Source organism: Lycorma delicatula, chromosome 6 (genome assembly GCF_047948215.1).
Source record: "Lycorma delicatula isolate Av1 chromosome 6, ASM4794821v1, whole genome shotgun sequence".
NCBI lineage: Eukaryota > Metazoa > Arthropoda > Insecta > Hemiptera > Fulgoridae > Lycorma > Lycorma delicatula.
Genome location: NC_134460.1, coordinates 94,830,278 through 94,845,158, shown reverse-complemented (window position 1 = coordinate 94,845,158; position 14,881 = coordinate 94,830,278). Strand labels below are relative to the sequence as shown.

Here is a 14,881-nt window from a genome sequence, read left to right as displayed (position 1 = left end):
CACATCAGCATACATAAAAGTATGAGGCATTAGATATGAGATTTTTAAAAATAATTTTTGTGATTACCTCTACTACAAAGAAAAAACCCTGTTTTTAATTTCATCAAATATAAACTAAAGATTTGTGATTATTAAACAGAGCTAGGTAAGAAACTCCAAGAAATATTTTATAGTAACAACAGATTAGTAATAAATAATGATCAAAAACTGGAAAAATTCATTATATTTACCTGTTGCTAAAAGTTATGCAACTGGAAGCCTTGTCTATTTTTTGGTAGTTACTTAGACTTATGCTTAAATAGATTTAAAATTGTGGAATTATGTCTAAAGTATATTTCAGCAACTGTTTGGTATGTGATGCCGGTGTCCTTATATATTGTATTTTGTTAATAGTTCTTTTATTTTAGAAGTATTTCTAAAAAAAAAGTTTGCAGTTTTTTATTCCCATATGTAAAACATGGTAGTATCATTTATTAATCAATGGGTTTTTATTAATTAATAATTTGACATGTAACTCATTTTTGATTATCTAAAATATTAAGTCACTTAAATTTGGTTGGTGGACAGATTTAGCAGTTAGCTTGTTGTGACATAACCCAGGCTTTGTAACTGTGTTAATTATGATTTGATATTGGATAATTGGAAATGCATGTTGTTTTAAGAGTGAAAAAACTTGCTTAGATTATTTTAAAGTTTGAAAACACCATAATTGTAAAAAATAGGGAATGTAACAGTCTCACATTTGTGATAAGATACAATTTATTGCGTAAAAATTAATTTAGGCGCTGTCCTTTTTATTAAGTAATAAAACGATTTTGAAAAAGATTTTTTTTTAAAGATTTATTTAAGTAATGCTCGTAATGAAAATATAATACTTCCATAGAAGATACAATTGCTTTGATAAGACCAAGTAAATTGATACATCTTCAACAAACACGTGGATGTGAAAGTGATTTAGTGAAAAAATTTTAATTAGTTTAATGTTGTAACCTGAACATTGAAACGGTTACTTTTTATTAATCATAATTTAGAAAAACTTTTACACTACAGTGTACTAAAGTATAAAAATGTTGGAGCACTATCCATTCATAAATATCTAAAGCAAACTATGCTCACTAAGAGTATGGAAACTAAGTAGTGAGGTTTAAATTGTTTTTATTTAATTTATTAAAAGTGCATTATGGTATTAATTAACTGTACTTAAGTTTTCTTGTTGAAATAAATATAGCTATGAATAAGAAAAGAAAAAACTTTCCTTATTCATAGAGCGATATTTATTGTAAAAACACATAATTTTTTAGTATTACTTTACTTTGTAAAAATTTCATTTGAAAGTGCAGTATACAATACATATGATTTCATTTCATTCTCACTATCATCAGGACCTTTATTTATAGTGCATGGATAGTAGTTATAAGTTATTTTTACTGAATGTACAGAAAATAATTGCCCCGTTCAAGCTAGTTGACCCTGACTTGCATTGCATATATGAAGAAGCACAGATAATTGTGGAAGTTTCTTTTTATGTAACAAGAGTGCCTAAATTGCACTGATTTTATAAAAATTAAATTTTATAAAAATGTTGAAATTTTATAAAGTTTTTCATTACTGAAAATATTAATGTGTCAAGAGCTCAGGAACTCTGAATCCTTTAAATGTCTACTGGTTACAGAAAAGACTTGCGTTACGGATTAAGTTATTATCAATCCATTAATTTTCACATACTTGTGTTTGATTATAGGAGCAGCCCCCAGCATACCAAGACAGCAGCGATAATAAGAAAAATCAGTAACAGAATTGACATCATTCATCAATCAATTTGATAAAAAGTTGACAGCAGTGGATAGAGGGACAATAATGTGGTGTCTTATGCACAGCCAAAATAAATTTTTTTTTATGATGATTATATAATTAATGTATAATCAAAATTACACCCATATACATTACATCAAATACATATGTATATAGATTACAGCATTGCTCTGTATGATATATAAAAAAACAGGTGATTAAATTTATTAGGTAAAAGAAAACTAATATCAGTAAATTTTGAAATTTACATCCAGAGTTTATTTTATAATATGTAATTAAAATGTTGAAGATGTAAAATGATGTTACAGGCTAATATATTTGTCATACAGATATAAGAATACTATATATTATATATATTTGTATGAATTTTGCAATAGGGGTTTTTCGGTTTTTACTTTAATTTCTGTTATTTTTAATATTTTGTTTGTGTGACTATATTTCCCATTACATAAAAGTTGCCATAAAATATTTATAAAATTTAAAATTCTTTTTTATCCTATATTGAACATTCCATTTTTAATTCTTTTCACTTTACAAAATTTTGTTAAAATAATAATTTTTATACATTTTATGGGTTCTTATTTATTAATGTTACAAGCAAAGTATTTTTATTAGAAAGCTGAAAAATATATGTATATATTTTCTAATATTTTATTACTTATTAAAACTGTTATAAATTTATTGATAGTTTTTTAATTATTTAAATAAAAGTATATATTTTATTCTAAGAATTCAGTATTGCATTATTAGTAGCTAGGCTATTTTGTTGTTAAAAATTTATACATTGTTGTAAAAGAAAAATAATAATATAGTCTCTTTGCCTACATATAATCCTAAAATTAAATTGTATTGCTTTGTTTTATTACTTTTTTTTATAATATTCACTGTCTTATAAATGATTTTCACCAGTTATATTACTGATATTAATTTTATTATCATTACCACTTTTCTCATAAAACCATTGAGGATATTTTTATTATTTTATTATACTGTACTATAATCCAGAATATATTGTCATGTAACACAGTATTAGTTCGTTTTATATTTGTAATTTAAATAGTTTTTAATTATCATTAATTATTCTATTGATTTTGAGTTTTAATTCATGTACATTAACAGCATTAAAAACCATAATTTGGTAAGGTTTAAACAATATTAAATTATGAACAATTAATGCTGTGATACATAACATTTCATAAAAGATTATAGTTAGATATTTACCAAGTTTAATAAAGTAGTAATAAATTAATTTATTATTATGGTGTATTGATAATTGTGGTATGTGTTATTAATTTCCTAAAATAATGTACATTTATTAATTCGTAAATTAAATGTTATTTAAAATAAAATGTTTCATTCAATTTATTAATTGGTCCTTACTTTATTTTTAGTTTTAGTATTCTTTATTTACATGAAAGTTTTGTTTATAATTTATATAAACAATTTTTAAACATATTTTATTTTTATAAACATATTTTTATCAGCAATCTGGTCTCAAATTTGTTACTGATTCTGAAGTATTAGTTTCATAATATATTTGACATTTATACAATATAATATACAGCGTATAAATTATTTACTGTACAAAAGTATATACTATATATTGTATATTTAGTACAATATAACTCTTCCTCTAGTTGGCCAGTTTATCAAGACTGGTGCACCTAGCAGTCTTGATATCAATGAACTAAACAACCATAAAGGTTTTAAACCATATGAAGTCTGAATACAAATAAACTGTGTGCCACATGATTTAACAACAAAAAATTTAATTGATGAAATTTCCATCAGTGAATCATTGCTAAAACCGTACAGAATCAAACCATTTTTGAAAAAGCATTGAAAAAAATCACACAGTAATAATGTACAGAAAAGATCTTGTTCGAAAAAAGGTAAATCTTTGCAAACTGTGGGAAAATCAGGATTTTCGCAAAAAAGTGATACTGTGTGTGAAGCAATGAATAAATAAAATTGATTAGTAACTGAATAAAATTAACATGAGATAAAAGTAATATTTGTATGGATTAATCACTAAAGGAATAATTAAATTTGACAAAGAGTAATAAATGTATTGAGATAATACTCCATTAACCTTGTTATTTAAGAAGTAAAATTACAATCGAAAAGGTAAGTTCATAGATTTGAGCCATGAAAGTTTCCATACAGAAGTGAAATCTTTTGATGTTAGCTTAGGAACCTAAAAGAAATATATGCAGTAAAATTTAACATTCCAAAACATGAATGAATGAAAATCAGAAATGCTAAAAGACTAGTCAGTGTTTTGAAATGCACTGTTGAAAACAGAACTTGAAAATTGGTGGATAAAATCTTTGCACACACATCTTAAATAAAAGTAGTTTTTTTAAAAAATTGAAGAAGGGTAAGATTGATAATACATGGACATTCATGTTAATCCGGGACTTTTGTTAGACTTGGAGATTCCTATGCATTTGTTGTTTGTACACTTAGGGTAAAAGTGTCAGCTACTGCCGTTTAGCACACTGGTGTGAAGCAGTGTTAAAACAACAGTCTGTCGTAAAGAACATTGTGTCCAATATAGTGAATGGATATGTGAAACAGTATGTTGAAATGAAATTTCTTGTGAATGAAGGGCGTAAGACCTGGTTTATTTATTTATTTTATTTTATTTATTTATTTATTTTATTTATTGGTGACTCCTTGCACAATAAGGTGATTATTCTTAGTTGCAGTAAAACATTTGAGTGGTGCAAATGCTTTAAAGAAGACCATACATCAGTGAGTGACGATCCTGGTCGAGGTGGTTTGGAGCCTACAGTATGAGTAATCATTCCCATGAACATTCAGTGATGGAAGAACTCATCCTTTGTAATCAACAGATAACTTGTCAGAAAATTGCAGAAGCAATAAATGTGTGTGAGAACTGTAAACAAAATCATTTACAACCATTTGAAGGTTAGTGCATGTTGGGTACCAAGACAGTTCTCTGCTTTCAACTGGCAAAGAAGAATGAAAATCTGCAAAGAGTTAAAGCAATGTTTTGGCAAAGAAGGCCAGCTCTTTCTTGATCGAATTGTTTGAGTGATGAAACATGGGTCTGGAAGTGATGTTCATGCACAGTAGTGCAGCCAATGCCGAGCGCCGCTGGTTCTAACCAATTGTAGCTGCAGCAATCATTTCACCCCCGGAATTAAATCTTGCATCAAAGCAGTGGAAGCATGCAGCCTCCACTATCTCCTAAAAAAATTTCAAACAATTGCTTTTGCAGGCAAAGTTATGGCCTCAGATTTTTTGGGATAAAAATGGCATCATTTATGTCTGTTTTTTATTCTGTGGAGTCAATATTAACAGCGAATACTACTGCAAAGTTGAAGATGTGCCCAGTCCAAGAAAAAAACTGCCTGGTGTGAAACTAAAAGCGTTCTGTTTGTGCAGGACAATGCATGATCACATACAGCCCAGCGCACAACATGCACAATACATGGTCTTTGCTGGGAGTTTTTACTTTTATTTCTTTGAGAAATAAGAAGTAATTTTTACTATCATAAGTGTATTCTACTTTTTTGTTTTGCTTGATGATACTGCCACATAAGCTTGAGCTTGTGCATGGAATATGGAATTGTATAGCATATGAAAAATGGCAAGCTCTACCAGGATTCAAACCCAGGATCTCCAGATGAGAGGCTGAGGCATTAATCACTCACTCCATGGAAGTCGGCATTTATTAAAAATTAATAGTCCTGGATTGACATGAACACTTCTCATACATTCAGGTATTCAGAATTAGTCAATTGTGTTGTAGAGCAGTGATTCCCAAACTTGTGCTGTGATGCCCTGGGCTCTTTACGGGGGCACAGTGAAATATTGTAAAAGCTTTTCATTATTAATTGAACCAGACATTTACATTTGGCCTAACCAAACAAAAAACAAAGTAAGAAGCTAAAAAATCAAAATTTTTTGTTTAGTTTGTTTTTACTTGACCTTGTATAAAAGTAAAGTTGTCAGTGCAGAATATTCCAGTGAACACAAGCTGGCAACATTGTGCCTTCTTGATAGCACCATATGATCATAATAGAAATGTCGAGGTGCATAGACCCTTCATGACTGATTTGGACTGTTTCTAGAAGATCTTGTAGAAAGCATAGAAGCAAGTGTTGCCAGCTCAATTCAGTGAGTCGGTCAATTCATAATCCAAGTCTAGTGAAATTAAACTCAGCGCTTCATATAAATAAATAGTGATATGAATTATTTTAAATTCTTTATAAAATAGTTTTGTAATTTTTTGCTGTTGTATCTTTAATGATGGACTGATTTTTGAACAGTAATAAACATAATAGTGCAGATGACTGTTATTTAGAGTTTGGTTTTGCATCAACAGAAATTATTTGTGAAAAGTGACTACAATGTGTATTGTGTATGAAAGTTTTGGCAGCAGAGTGTATGCTTCCAAGTAAATTAAAGCGCCATTTAGAAGCTAACCATCACAGGATGGTTGGCTAACCTCATGACTTTTTTGCCAGGAAGTTAAAAGAACTGAAACAAGAAAAGGACACATTTTTTAAGACTGCATCAATACCAAACAACGCTTTGCTAGCATATTACAAGGTGGCTTACAGAATCGTGAAATGCAAGAAGCCTCCCTCATACTATCACACAGAACTTATTCTACCAGCTGCTGTAGGTAGGTGAACATCATGGTCGATGAGTCTGCTGGAAAGCTGCTTTTAAAAGTGCCTTAGTCCAATAACACAATAGTCTGAGAATACTTCATATTTAATTTACTAAGCATTTGGCACCATTTGTACTAATACAGTTGTATAAAATAAAGTTCCACTTACCAACAATTTTAGAAGTATATGTTTGAGTACTTTCAGAGCAGTTATACCATCATCAGAGATTTCCCAAAAGATGTTAATTCAAATTCAAATGTATAATTGTATTTAAGTTAAAATTGTTACGTTCATAATAATTTGTTTTCAAGAAATAAAATCTCTATTTCCCTAATGATGGAATAACGGCTCTGATATATACTGTGAAATTGTTTGTAAGTGGAACTTACCAATATCAATTAATTGAAAAAAAGTGGTGGTATTTGGATTGTAGCTAGATGAGGCTACGGATAATAATAAGGATGCTCATTTGATATGCTACGTATGGTTTGCAGATTGTAATAATATTAAAGAAAACCTGTTTTGTAAAAATATCATTGCAGGAGCGAAGGCTCAGGACCTGTTGGAGATTCTTGATACATTCATATCTGAAAATTATTTGAATTGGCCTAAGTGCGTTGGTGTCTGTACTGATTGAGCTCGCTCCATGTCTGGCTACTATGAAGGATTGCATGCACTTAATTTGAAGAAAATCACCAAATGCACTGTGGACCCACTGCATTATTCATAGAGAAGCGCTTGCATCAAAGCATCTGAGTCCTGCATTGAATCAGGTGTTAGAATGTGTGGTGAATGTGGTAAATTTTATAAAATCTCGTTCATTGAAAACAAGGTTTTTAAAAAAAATTATTTGAGGATTTGGGAGCTGAGCAGTAGTCTTTGTTGTCGTATAGCAGTGCATAATGGCTCTCTCGTGGTAAGTTTTTATCACATACCTTTTAATTACAGCAAGAAATTTTTATTTTCATTGAAAAGGAAGGATACAAAGATGCAGAAGATTTTGCTGATGTTTATTTTTTGATAAAACTGGCATATTTATGCGACATTTTTGAAAAGCTGAATTCCCTTGATCTCTCTCTGCAGGGAATAAACATGCACATTTTGAAATCAACGGAAACAGCTTTTATAAAAAAACTCAAACTATGGAGAAGAAAGTTGAGTGAAGATGCAGGCAAAGATTGTTTTTTAATATTGCAGCAATTTTTGATGTCAAATGAACTTTATCTTTCTCAAGATATAAAAACCATGTTTGAAGGGCACTTATGTTTTAAGGGCTGGTTTGAGAAATACTTTCAAAATGAAAATTTTGATAGATTTAAGATCAATTTAACACTAGTGCTCCATTTGAATTTACATCTTGCGACAACAGTTTGAAAGAAAAATTGGCAGCATGGTATTGATAGAATTTTGGATTTCAATAAAAGATGAGTATCCCCAAGTGATAAGGCTCAACGGATTTTAATTCCATTTTCAACATCGTGTTTCTGTGAAGCTGAGTTTTCAGCATTCACTGTAACAAAAAGCAATTATAGAGCAAAAATATATATTTCTATATATATATTTTTTTAGAATAAAATGGAGTAGAGATAAAAGATAAGCACAGAACAAAAAGGAATGTATCATTGGCTAATTGTTGAGTCAATTGCACTTATGGAATTAAAGAATGTTTAACACTGATTAACAATAATTTTGCAAAATGAGAGTGAACAACTCATTCTTTTTCATGCTGATTTCAAATATGGAATCGAAATTCTTCTGTCAGGCATAGTTTTTTTGTATTTGCCATTCTTATTTTCAGGTAGTATCACGTGTGAACTACATAAGCATAACATTTTGTAAATATATTACTTATCAACTAAACAGCTTTTCTTTATTTATTACAGTCTCTTAATTGTTATCAAATTGATTTGTTAGACATGTCATCATGTTTATTATTTACACACTAATTAAAATGAGCAAGAATGTGACTCATTCTTACTATTTTCATTTTACTATAAACATATCATACTGTCGAGTAGATTAGAGAAATATCTTTATTCTAATTCAAGTACGAGTTTCTTACATTCACATTTAGATTTTTCCCCTAACAATCTCTGCACTGTCAGTGGTGAACATGAACGCTTTCACCATGCAATATCTATAATGGAAACATGATACTAAGGAAACTAGACCCAAAAATGTTAGATTTTAGATGTACAAAATGCATGTAATAAATTGTCATATTACATTCACCATACATTTTTGTTTCAAAAGAAATTTCAGTTACAAAAAAATTGAGCCCAATAGAAAAAATATATTAAAGTATATGAAATTGGCATAAAAAATACTAAAAGAATCAGCCATTCACTCTCATTTAACAAACAAAAAAAATTCAATTTTAGAATTAAACAAAAAATTAAATTAAATTTTGACCAGTGTAATCTTTACTTCTGTAAATGAATAATTTATTTGAGATCGTAATAAGTATGAAAATTACACCAGGCACCTTTGCTGCTGTGTACAGTATATAATGAATTTTATCTCGTTCATAAATTGTAGTCTTGTCAGAAAACTAGCAACAAAAAAACTATACACTCTTGTTATTAATGTACAAACAATGAATCAAAACCACACACTTAATATACAGCAAACATACATCTTACTTTAAAATCCCTTTTACTATGATTATTTCATAAAAATAATATTAATGTAACACACGTATAAAAGGCAATATTACAAAAGAAATTACCAGAATTAGCCGAGTGGTCTCAAATCGAATCATTGGTACTGTCTACCAATAATGTAGTTTTCATACACTATCAGTGGGTGCTATTTGTCCAGAGCAATTTCAAACTATATTGGTGGGCTATAAGAACACACTATTTGCCTATTATTTTGTCCCATTGATAGTAAATACACCTTTCTATGTTTACAGTGTATGTTAATTACAAAATTGGCCGCTTTCTTATAAATCTTTGTAGCAGCACACATTGCTATAATTTCCCTCTATTTATTATTGAATTGCTACAGATTATTTGTGTTTTAGGTTGTCATGTTCAAGTAAAGCATTTTTTTGATAAAATGCTGCCAACTGCATTATCTGGTGAGTAAAATTGTTTTTATTTTTTTAATTTTTATTACGTTTGGGACTATATTGTCCCAGTGGAATTTTTTAGTGAGATAATATGTCCCAGTAGTACTAAAATCTGTAGTTAGTAATGCCAGTTACGTTTATTTTATTCTATTATGTTTTCATTGATTTAATAGATCACAAAAATATTGTGTACTTGATATCGCAAGTATACTGTGTGTAATATTGTAAATATAGTAAGTACTTGCAAGTAACAAGAAGAAGTAAATTAAAATCATGCCCTCAATCAAAATACAGAGAATCATTATTTCTTGTCATTTTATAAACTGTCTTTCTCATATTATTATGGTTATATCATTTATATGATTTTAGTTGAAATTCATATATTTTTTGGATGAAGCCTACATTAGTTTAAGGCTTTTGTGTATGTAATTTTTTCTTCAATTCTTTTATATTTATTGTACATTATATTTTGAAGAATAAATCTGTATTTATTTCTTATGTTTTCAGGTGTACTATGAGTAAGAGGGGGATCTGCACTGCTTATAAGATATGTAAACTGCTAGAGAATGATAATTCACAGGATTTGTCTGAGTCTGAGAAGATTCACATGGAGAACAAGATTATTCAGAAGATAGTGATTGCAATGATAATGGTGAAATAATTGAAGATGAAGCTGGGAAGAATAATGGTCTAGTTGAAGGTAATAATAATAATGTAAATGATGCTAATGATGTAAATTCTGGAGGTGAAAATATTGTGTGTGGAAAGAGGTTGTGATGTAACCTCACACCAAGGTTGAAAATAACAGATGATACATCTACGATAATACTGAGTAATAAACGTACAAGTGCTTGTAATGATTATGAATGCTTTTAGAAGTGTTTCCAAAAAGCCTGTTCATCATGTTCATTGTCAACTGTACAAATAAAAGGTTAGATATACTGAGGGAGGTGAAAAGAACTAACATGCCAGATGCAGATTATTAAGAAATCATGATGGCTATTGGTGTAATGTTAGTCATGTCGCCAATTTTTCTGATTATTGGTCATCCAACTTTCATTAGGAAACAAAGCAGAGTAAAATGGGCAATGGCCGGAAACAGGTGTCAGTTATTGCTTTCAAAATTATATTTCAATAATCCTCCAAAACATAATGGTTGTTTGAAGACGTATTATATAGTTGAAATTATTTCATGCTTAAAACATACTTTTCAAAAGGCAAGGAGTGACAGTCCATTCCATTATTGAATCAATGGGCAGATCTGCACCGAAACAGTATATGCCTTGCAAATCAAAAAACGAAAGGAGTAAAAATATGGGAATGATATGATTGTAAAACTGGGTATTCTTATGACCTGAACATATACTCAGGAAAGAACGTAATTTACAAAAGGATGACTCTACTCTAGGTGAGAGATTAGTAAAAAAACTGTCCTAAGAATCTGTAACTAATGTTGGTGATCATTTGCCGTCATACGATGTTAATGTTAGAAGATGATGTACCAGTTGCATAAAAACAGGAAGGAGACTCGCATGAAAACTATATATACTATGTAAACATTGCCACTATACAAAAATTGTTTTACACCAAATCATATGAAATAAGAAATTATAATTTTTTTTTTTTTATATTTACATATTTTTTCATTGTTTATAATTTTTTTTTGACACCTCTAAAATGTTTACATATGTACTGAATAAAATTTTCAAAAAAAATATTTATGTATTTTCTTAGTTCATTTACTATGCTGAAAACTCAAAAAGAGAACTTTAAAGAGGGGTACACGTCTCGGACTTACAGGTCCCATTGGTAGTGAAAGGGTTTTAACTGAAGGGTAAGCTCAATCATGTTTATTTTTCGTTATGTTTATTATTAGGAAGTGATTGATTGAAAATGTTTAAGAACTAATTTATACAAAAGTTTTGTTTCTTATTTACATTTAATCATTTTTACCATTTATATTCTTGATTCACTTAACCCATTTTACACTCTTGATACTGTTAATTTTATTTATATGTTTAGCTTTGGTTTACTTTTGTCAGAAAATCATTTATTAACTTTCAGTTTTTCTTCAATCTATTTGTAAGGACAAGAAGGCTGCCTAGAGATGCTCAGCAGAATATCTGTTGATTACATTGTTCTTAAAATGCTGGAAATAAAGGAGAATTGGTTGGCAGTGAAGAAAATGGTTTCAGAAGAGAAGTACAGGGATAGGACAGCTTGCAAAGCTAGTCAGTAGATGCCTTCGCTTGTGGAGGTAGCTGCTGATAATGATGCCTGCAGGACTCCTAGGAGACGTACTACGACATTTACATCTGGCTGGAGAGTCCAAAATAACCCCATGATATTGAATTATGCAAATTTTGGCACCTCCAACATCATGTTGTGAGAGAGGGAGGGTTTTAGCTGGTGTAATCCTAGCACTATTACTTGTTCTGATAGGTTGTATCTGTCAGAGATTCTTTTAAAAAGTAAAAGTATCACTTACAGAGCTGAACATCAGTTGAATTTCAGTGTCTAAGGCTTTGGGATAGGCAATGGAATATTTTACTTGGTAAACAAGGCAACAGTTGTAATGTCTCATGCTAAGTCACCTACAACTGTTAGAATTAGAACATTTAACTTGCACAGGTCATTAGTTCAACCAGATTATTTTTAAAGATGTTAATATGTTCATATTAAGTCATATCTAGAATTGAAAGTAATTAGTTCATCAAGTAACTTGTTAAAATATTTGTCAAACGACGTTATATTTGTGTTAGATAAAAATGTTGAAGACTTAAATGTTTTAAGTGTCTGATACTATTTGTTTTATTAAATGTTTTTTTTAATTAAGTATAATTATGTACTTAATGATTTTTTTTTTTCAGTTACTGTGTGCTTTTCAAGGCTGTCATAATTAATTAAATAAATCAGATAATTAATCACTTTCTAATAAAGACATTTATATTGTAGAGTAATTGTAGAGAGATATACATATTGTTTGAGTCCTTGAATAAAGATTTTTTATTTATTAAAAAGAAATCTTTTCTAAGAAGTAAAATATGTAAAACAAATTGTTGGGGATGTAGGATGTAGAGGGTATACTGAAATGAAACGACTAGCACTAGATAGGGAATCTTGGAGAGCTGCATCAAACCAGTCAAATGACTGAAGACAAAAAAAAAGATCCTGAAGACAAAAGTAAAGATCCTGCAGAACTGCTTCATGAAGAAAGACAAAGCAGTAAGTAATGAAATGTTTTAGTTAACATCTACTCTACTCTAGAATGCAACTTCTTTAAATTATTTGAATAGTTATATATATATATATATATATATATATATCTTATTCTATTTATCTTATTTCTATATATATATGTCTATTTTATTCAGCTGATTCATTTATAATAATGTTCAATTAAATAAGACTGGCTGCTGTGTTTGAATTATTTTAAAAACCTATGTATAAGGTGTGATCAGCAAGAATTTTAAATTTTATCTAAAAGAATATACTTATTCTTCTATATTGATATTGTCATCTTCAAAGAAGGGTCCCAGAGTTATGACACACTTGTACCAACATTTTTTAAAAACCTCAAAAACATTTATAAAAAGCATTTTTTGGTATAGCCTTAAGTTCACTTAGTAATTTTTTTCTTTATTTCATCCATCGGTGCAAATTGTGTGGTGCTTTTAATTAGTAGAAACAAAATAACATCGTAGAGTGCCATGCCTGGAGAATCCAGAGGCTAAGGCATCAGAATGGTGTTATTTTTGGCTAAATGATCACAAATTAATTTTGAAGTATGAAATGAAGCATTTTCAAGGTGCAAAATTTAAGAATTTTTTGTTTATATTTGAGGTAATTTTCGTAGGATTGACTCATGTAAACAGCACAAAACTGCCAAATAACATTGTTTGTTGATTGCACAACCTACTGATAAGAATTCAGTAGATGATTCATTGTAATTGAAAAACTGTAAGAAGATTGTTAATGTTAGATCAAACTTTGTATGTTTTTTCAGTCTTTGTCTTGATTCCACTGAGATGACTGGAGCGTGATTTTAATATCTTAACCACACACTGATGTTTTGCCATCTATTATGACATAATTGACTAATGCTGCTGAGCAATCAGCGATGTTAGGAAACAATTGATCATTTTTATAATGTTGCTTTTGTTGACAATTTAACAAGTTTATAAAAAAAAAATCTTGCTGCTATTTGTTACATGGACAAAATTTCAGTCACATTTGTTTCAGATAAGAGATACCCACCTCTTTAGTAACTTCTATAATAGTAATTTGAAAATTATTGATCATAATGACCTTTTTTTTATGTGTGAGGATGTCCAACCCTTTTTTTCTTTAACAGCCTTCTGGAAACCATTTGTACCATTCATACATAATCCCTGGTGTAAACATAATATCCTTGCCAAACGCCTTTTTTAACATCATCTCTTTTTTCACTCCATTTCATTCCATTTTTTAAAAAAAAAAACCTTTGTGCTGTAATTTTCAAACAAAATAAATCTTCTTTCATAACAAAATAAGGATTATTTCTTTTCTGCTAAATTCGAACTACATGTCTGATAATGCTGGAAATGTTAATATACATTAACATTAACATTTTTTTTATTACACCTCATATGTGAGCTACATATGGACTTTTATCTCCTTTTTGTATGTGTGAAGAATGCATTTGGAGATTTTTTCTAAATTTCAGTTTTTTCCATTAATATCCCAGTTACACTGATAAAATTGTGTTTAGGAAAGGGCTTTACAGTTACATAAAAATTGTAAAGGACTGAAATAACATTTATTTAAACAAATTTTTTTCTATCTTCTTAATATGTATTTCATATAATTGTAATTGTTTTGTTTTTTGCTCCTGTTATATAAAAAAGCACCTACTTCAAAATCTGGAGCATTAATTGCAGTGAGCATAATAGAGGTAGCATTAGTCTTAAAAATCTTCTGACAGGGGTTTAAAACATTTCTGATAAAGCTTATTTCACATTCCAAAAGGTTCAAACTATGTTTGCAAACTTTTTTTATCATCTAAAACAAACAAGAGATGTCTTTCTAGGAATAATTATGAAAAGCAGGAATTTTAAAAATGAAAAAAATAATATCAACTTTCAGATAATTCTATACAAATTATTTTTTTTATAAAATAATGTTATAGAATTAGTTACCATTTCTTTTTCTGCATTTATGTATATTAATTGTATATATAATAAACAACTGGCTTCTTGTTTGAATCAAAAATGATTTTCACATGAACAATTCCCCCAGGGCTCTTAACTTTTGAGAGATTACAAAACTGTGACCACCCCCTCACTTGGGCCTGAGTTGGAAGATGTGG

General features: G+C 29.2%; 1 protein-coding gene across 3 annotated transcripts in view; it reads left to right on the top strand.

Moving 5' to 3' along the window:
* The window catches only part of LOC142326047 (WW domain-binding protein 2-like), a 55,734-nt gene extending 52,573 nt beyond the window's left edge, over positions 1 to 3,161 (top strand). For all 3 annotated transcript variants that reach the window (XM_075368144.1, XM_075368141.1, XM_075368143.1), the window contains one exon: positions 1,742 to 3,161. In XM_075368144.1, the coding sequence (XP_075224259.1) occupies positions 1,742 to 1,792 (51 nt within the window). In that variant the 3' untranslated portion in view covers positions 1,793 to 3,161. The remainder of the gene's footprint in view (positions 1 to 1,741) is intronic.
* The last annotated feature ends 11,720 nt before the right edge of the window (positions 3,162 to 14,881 follow it).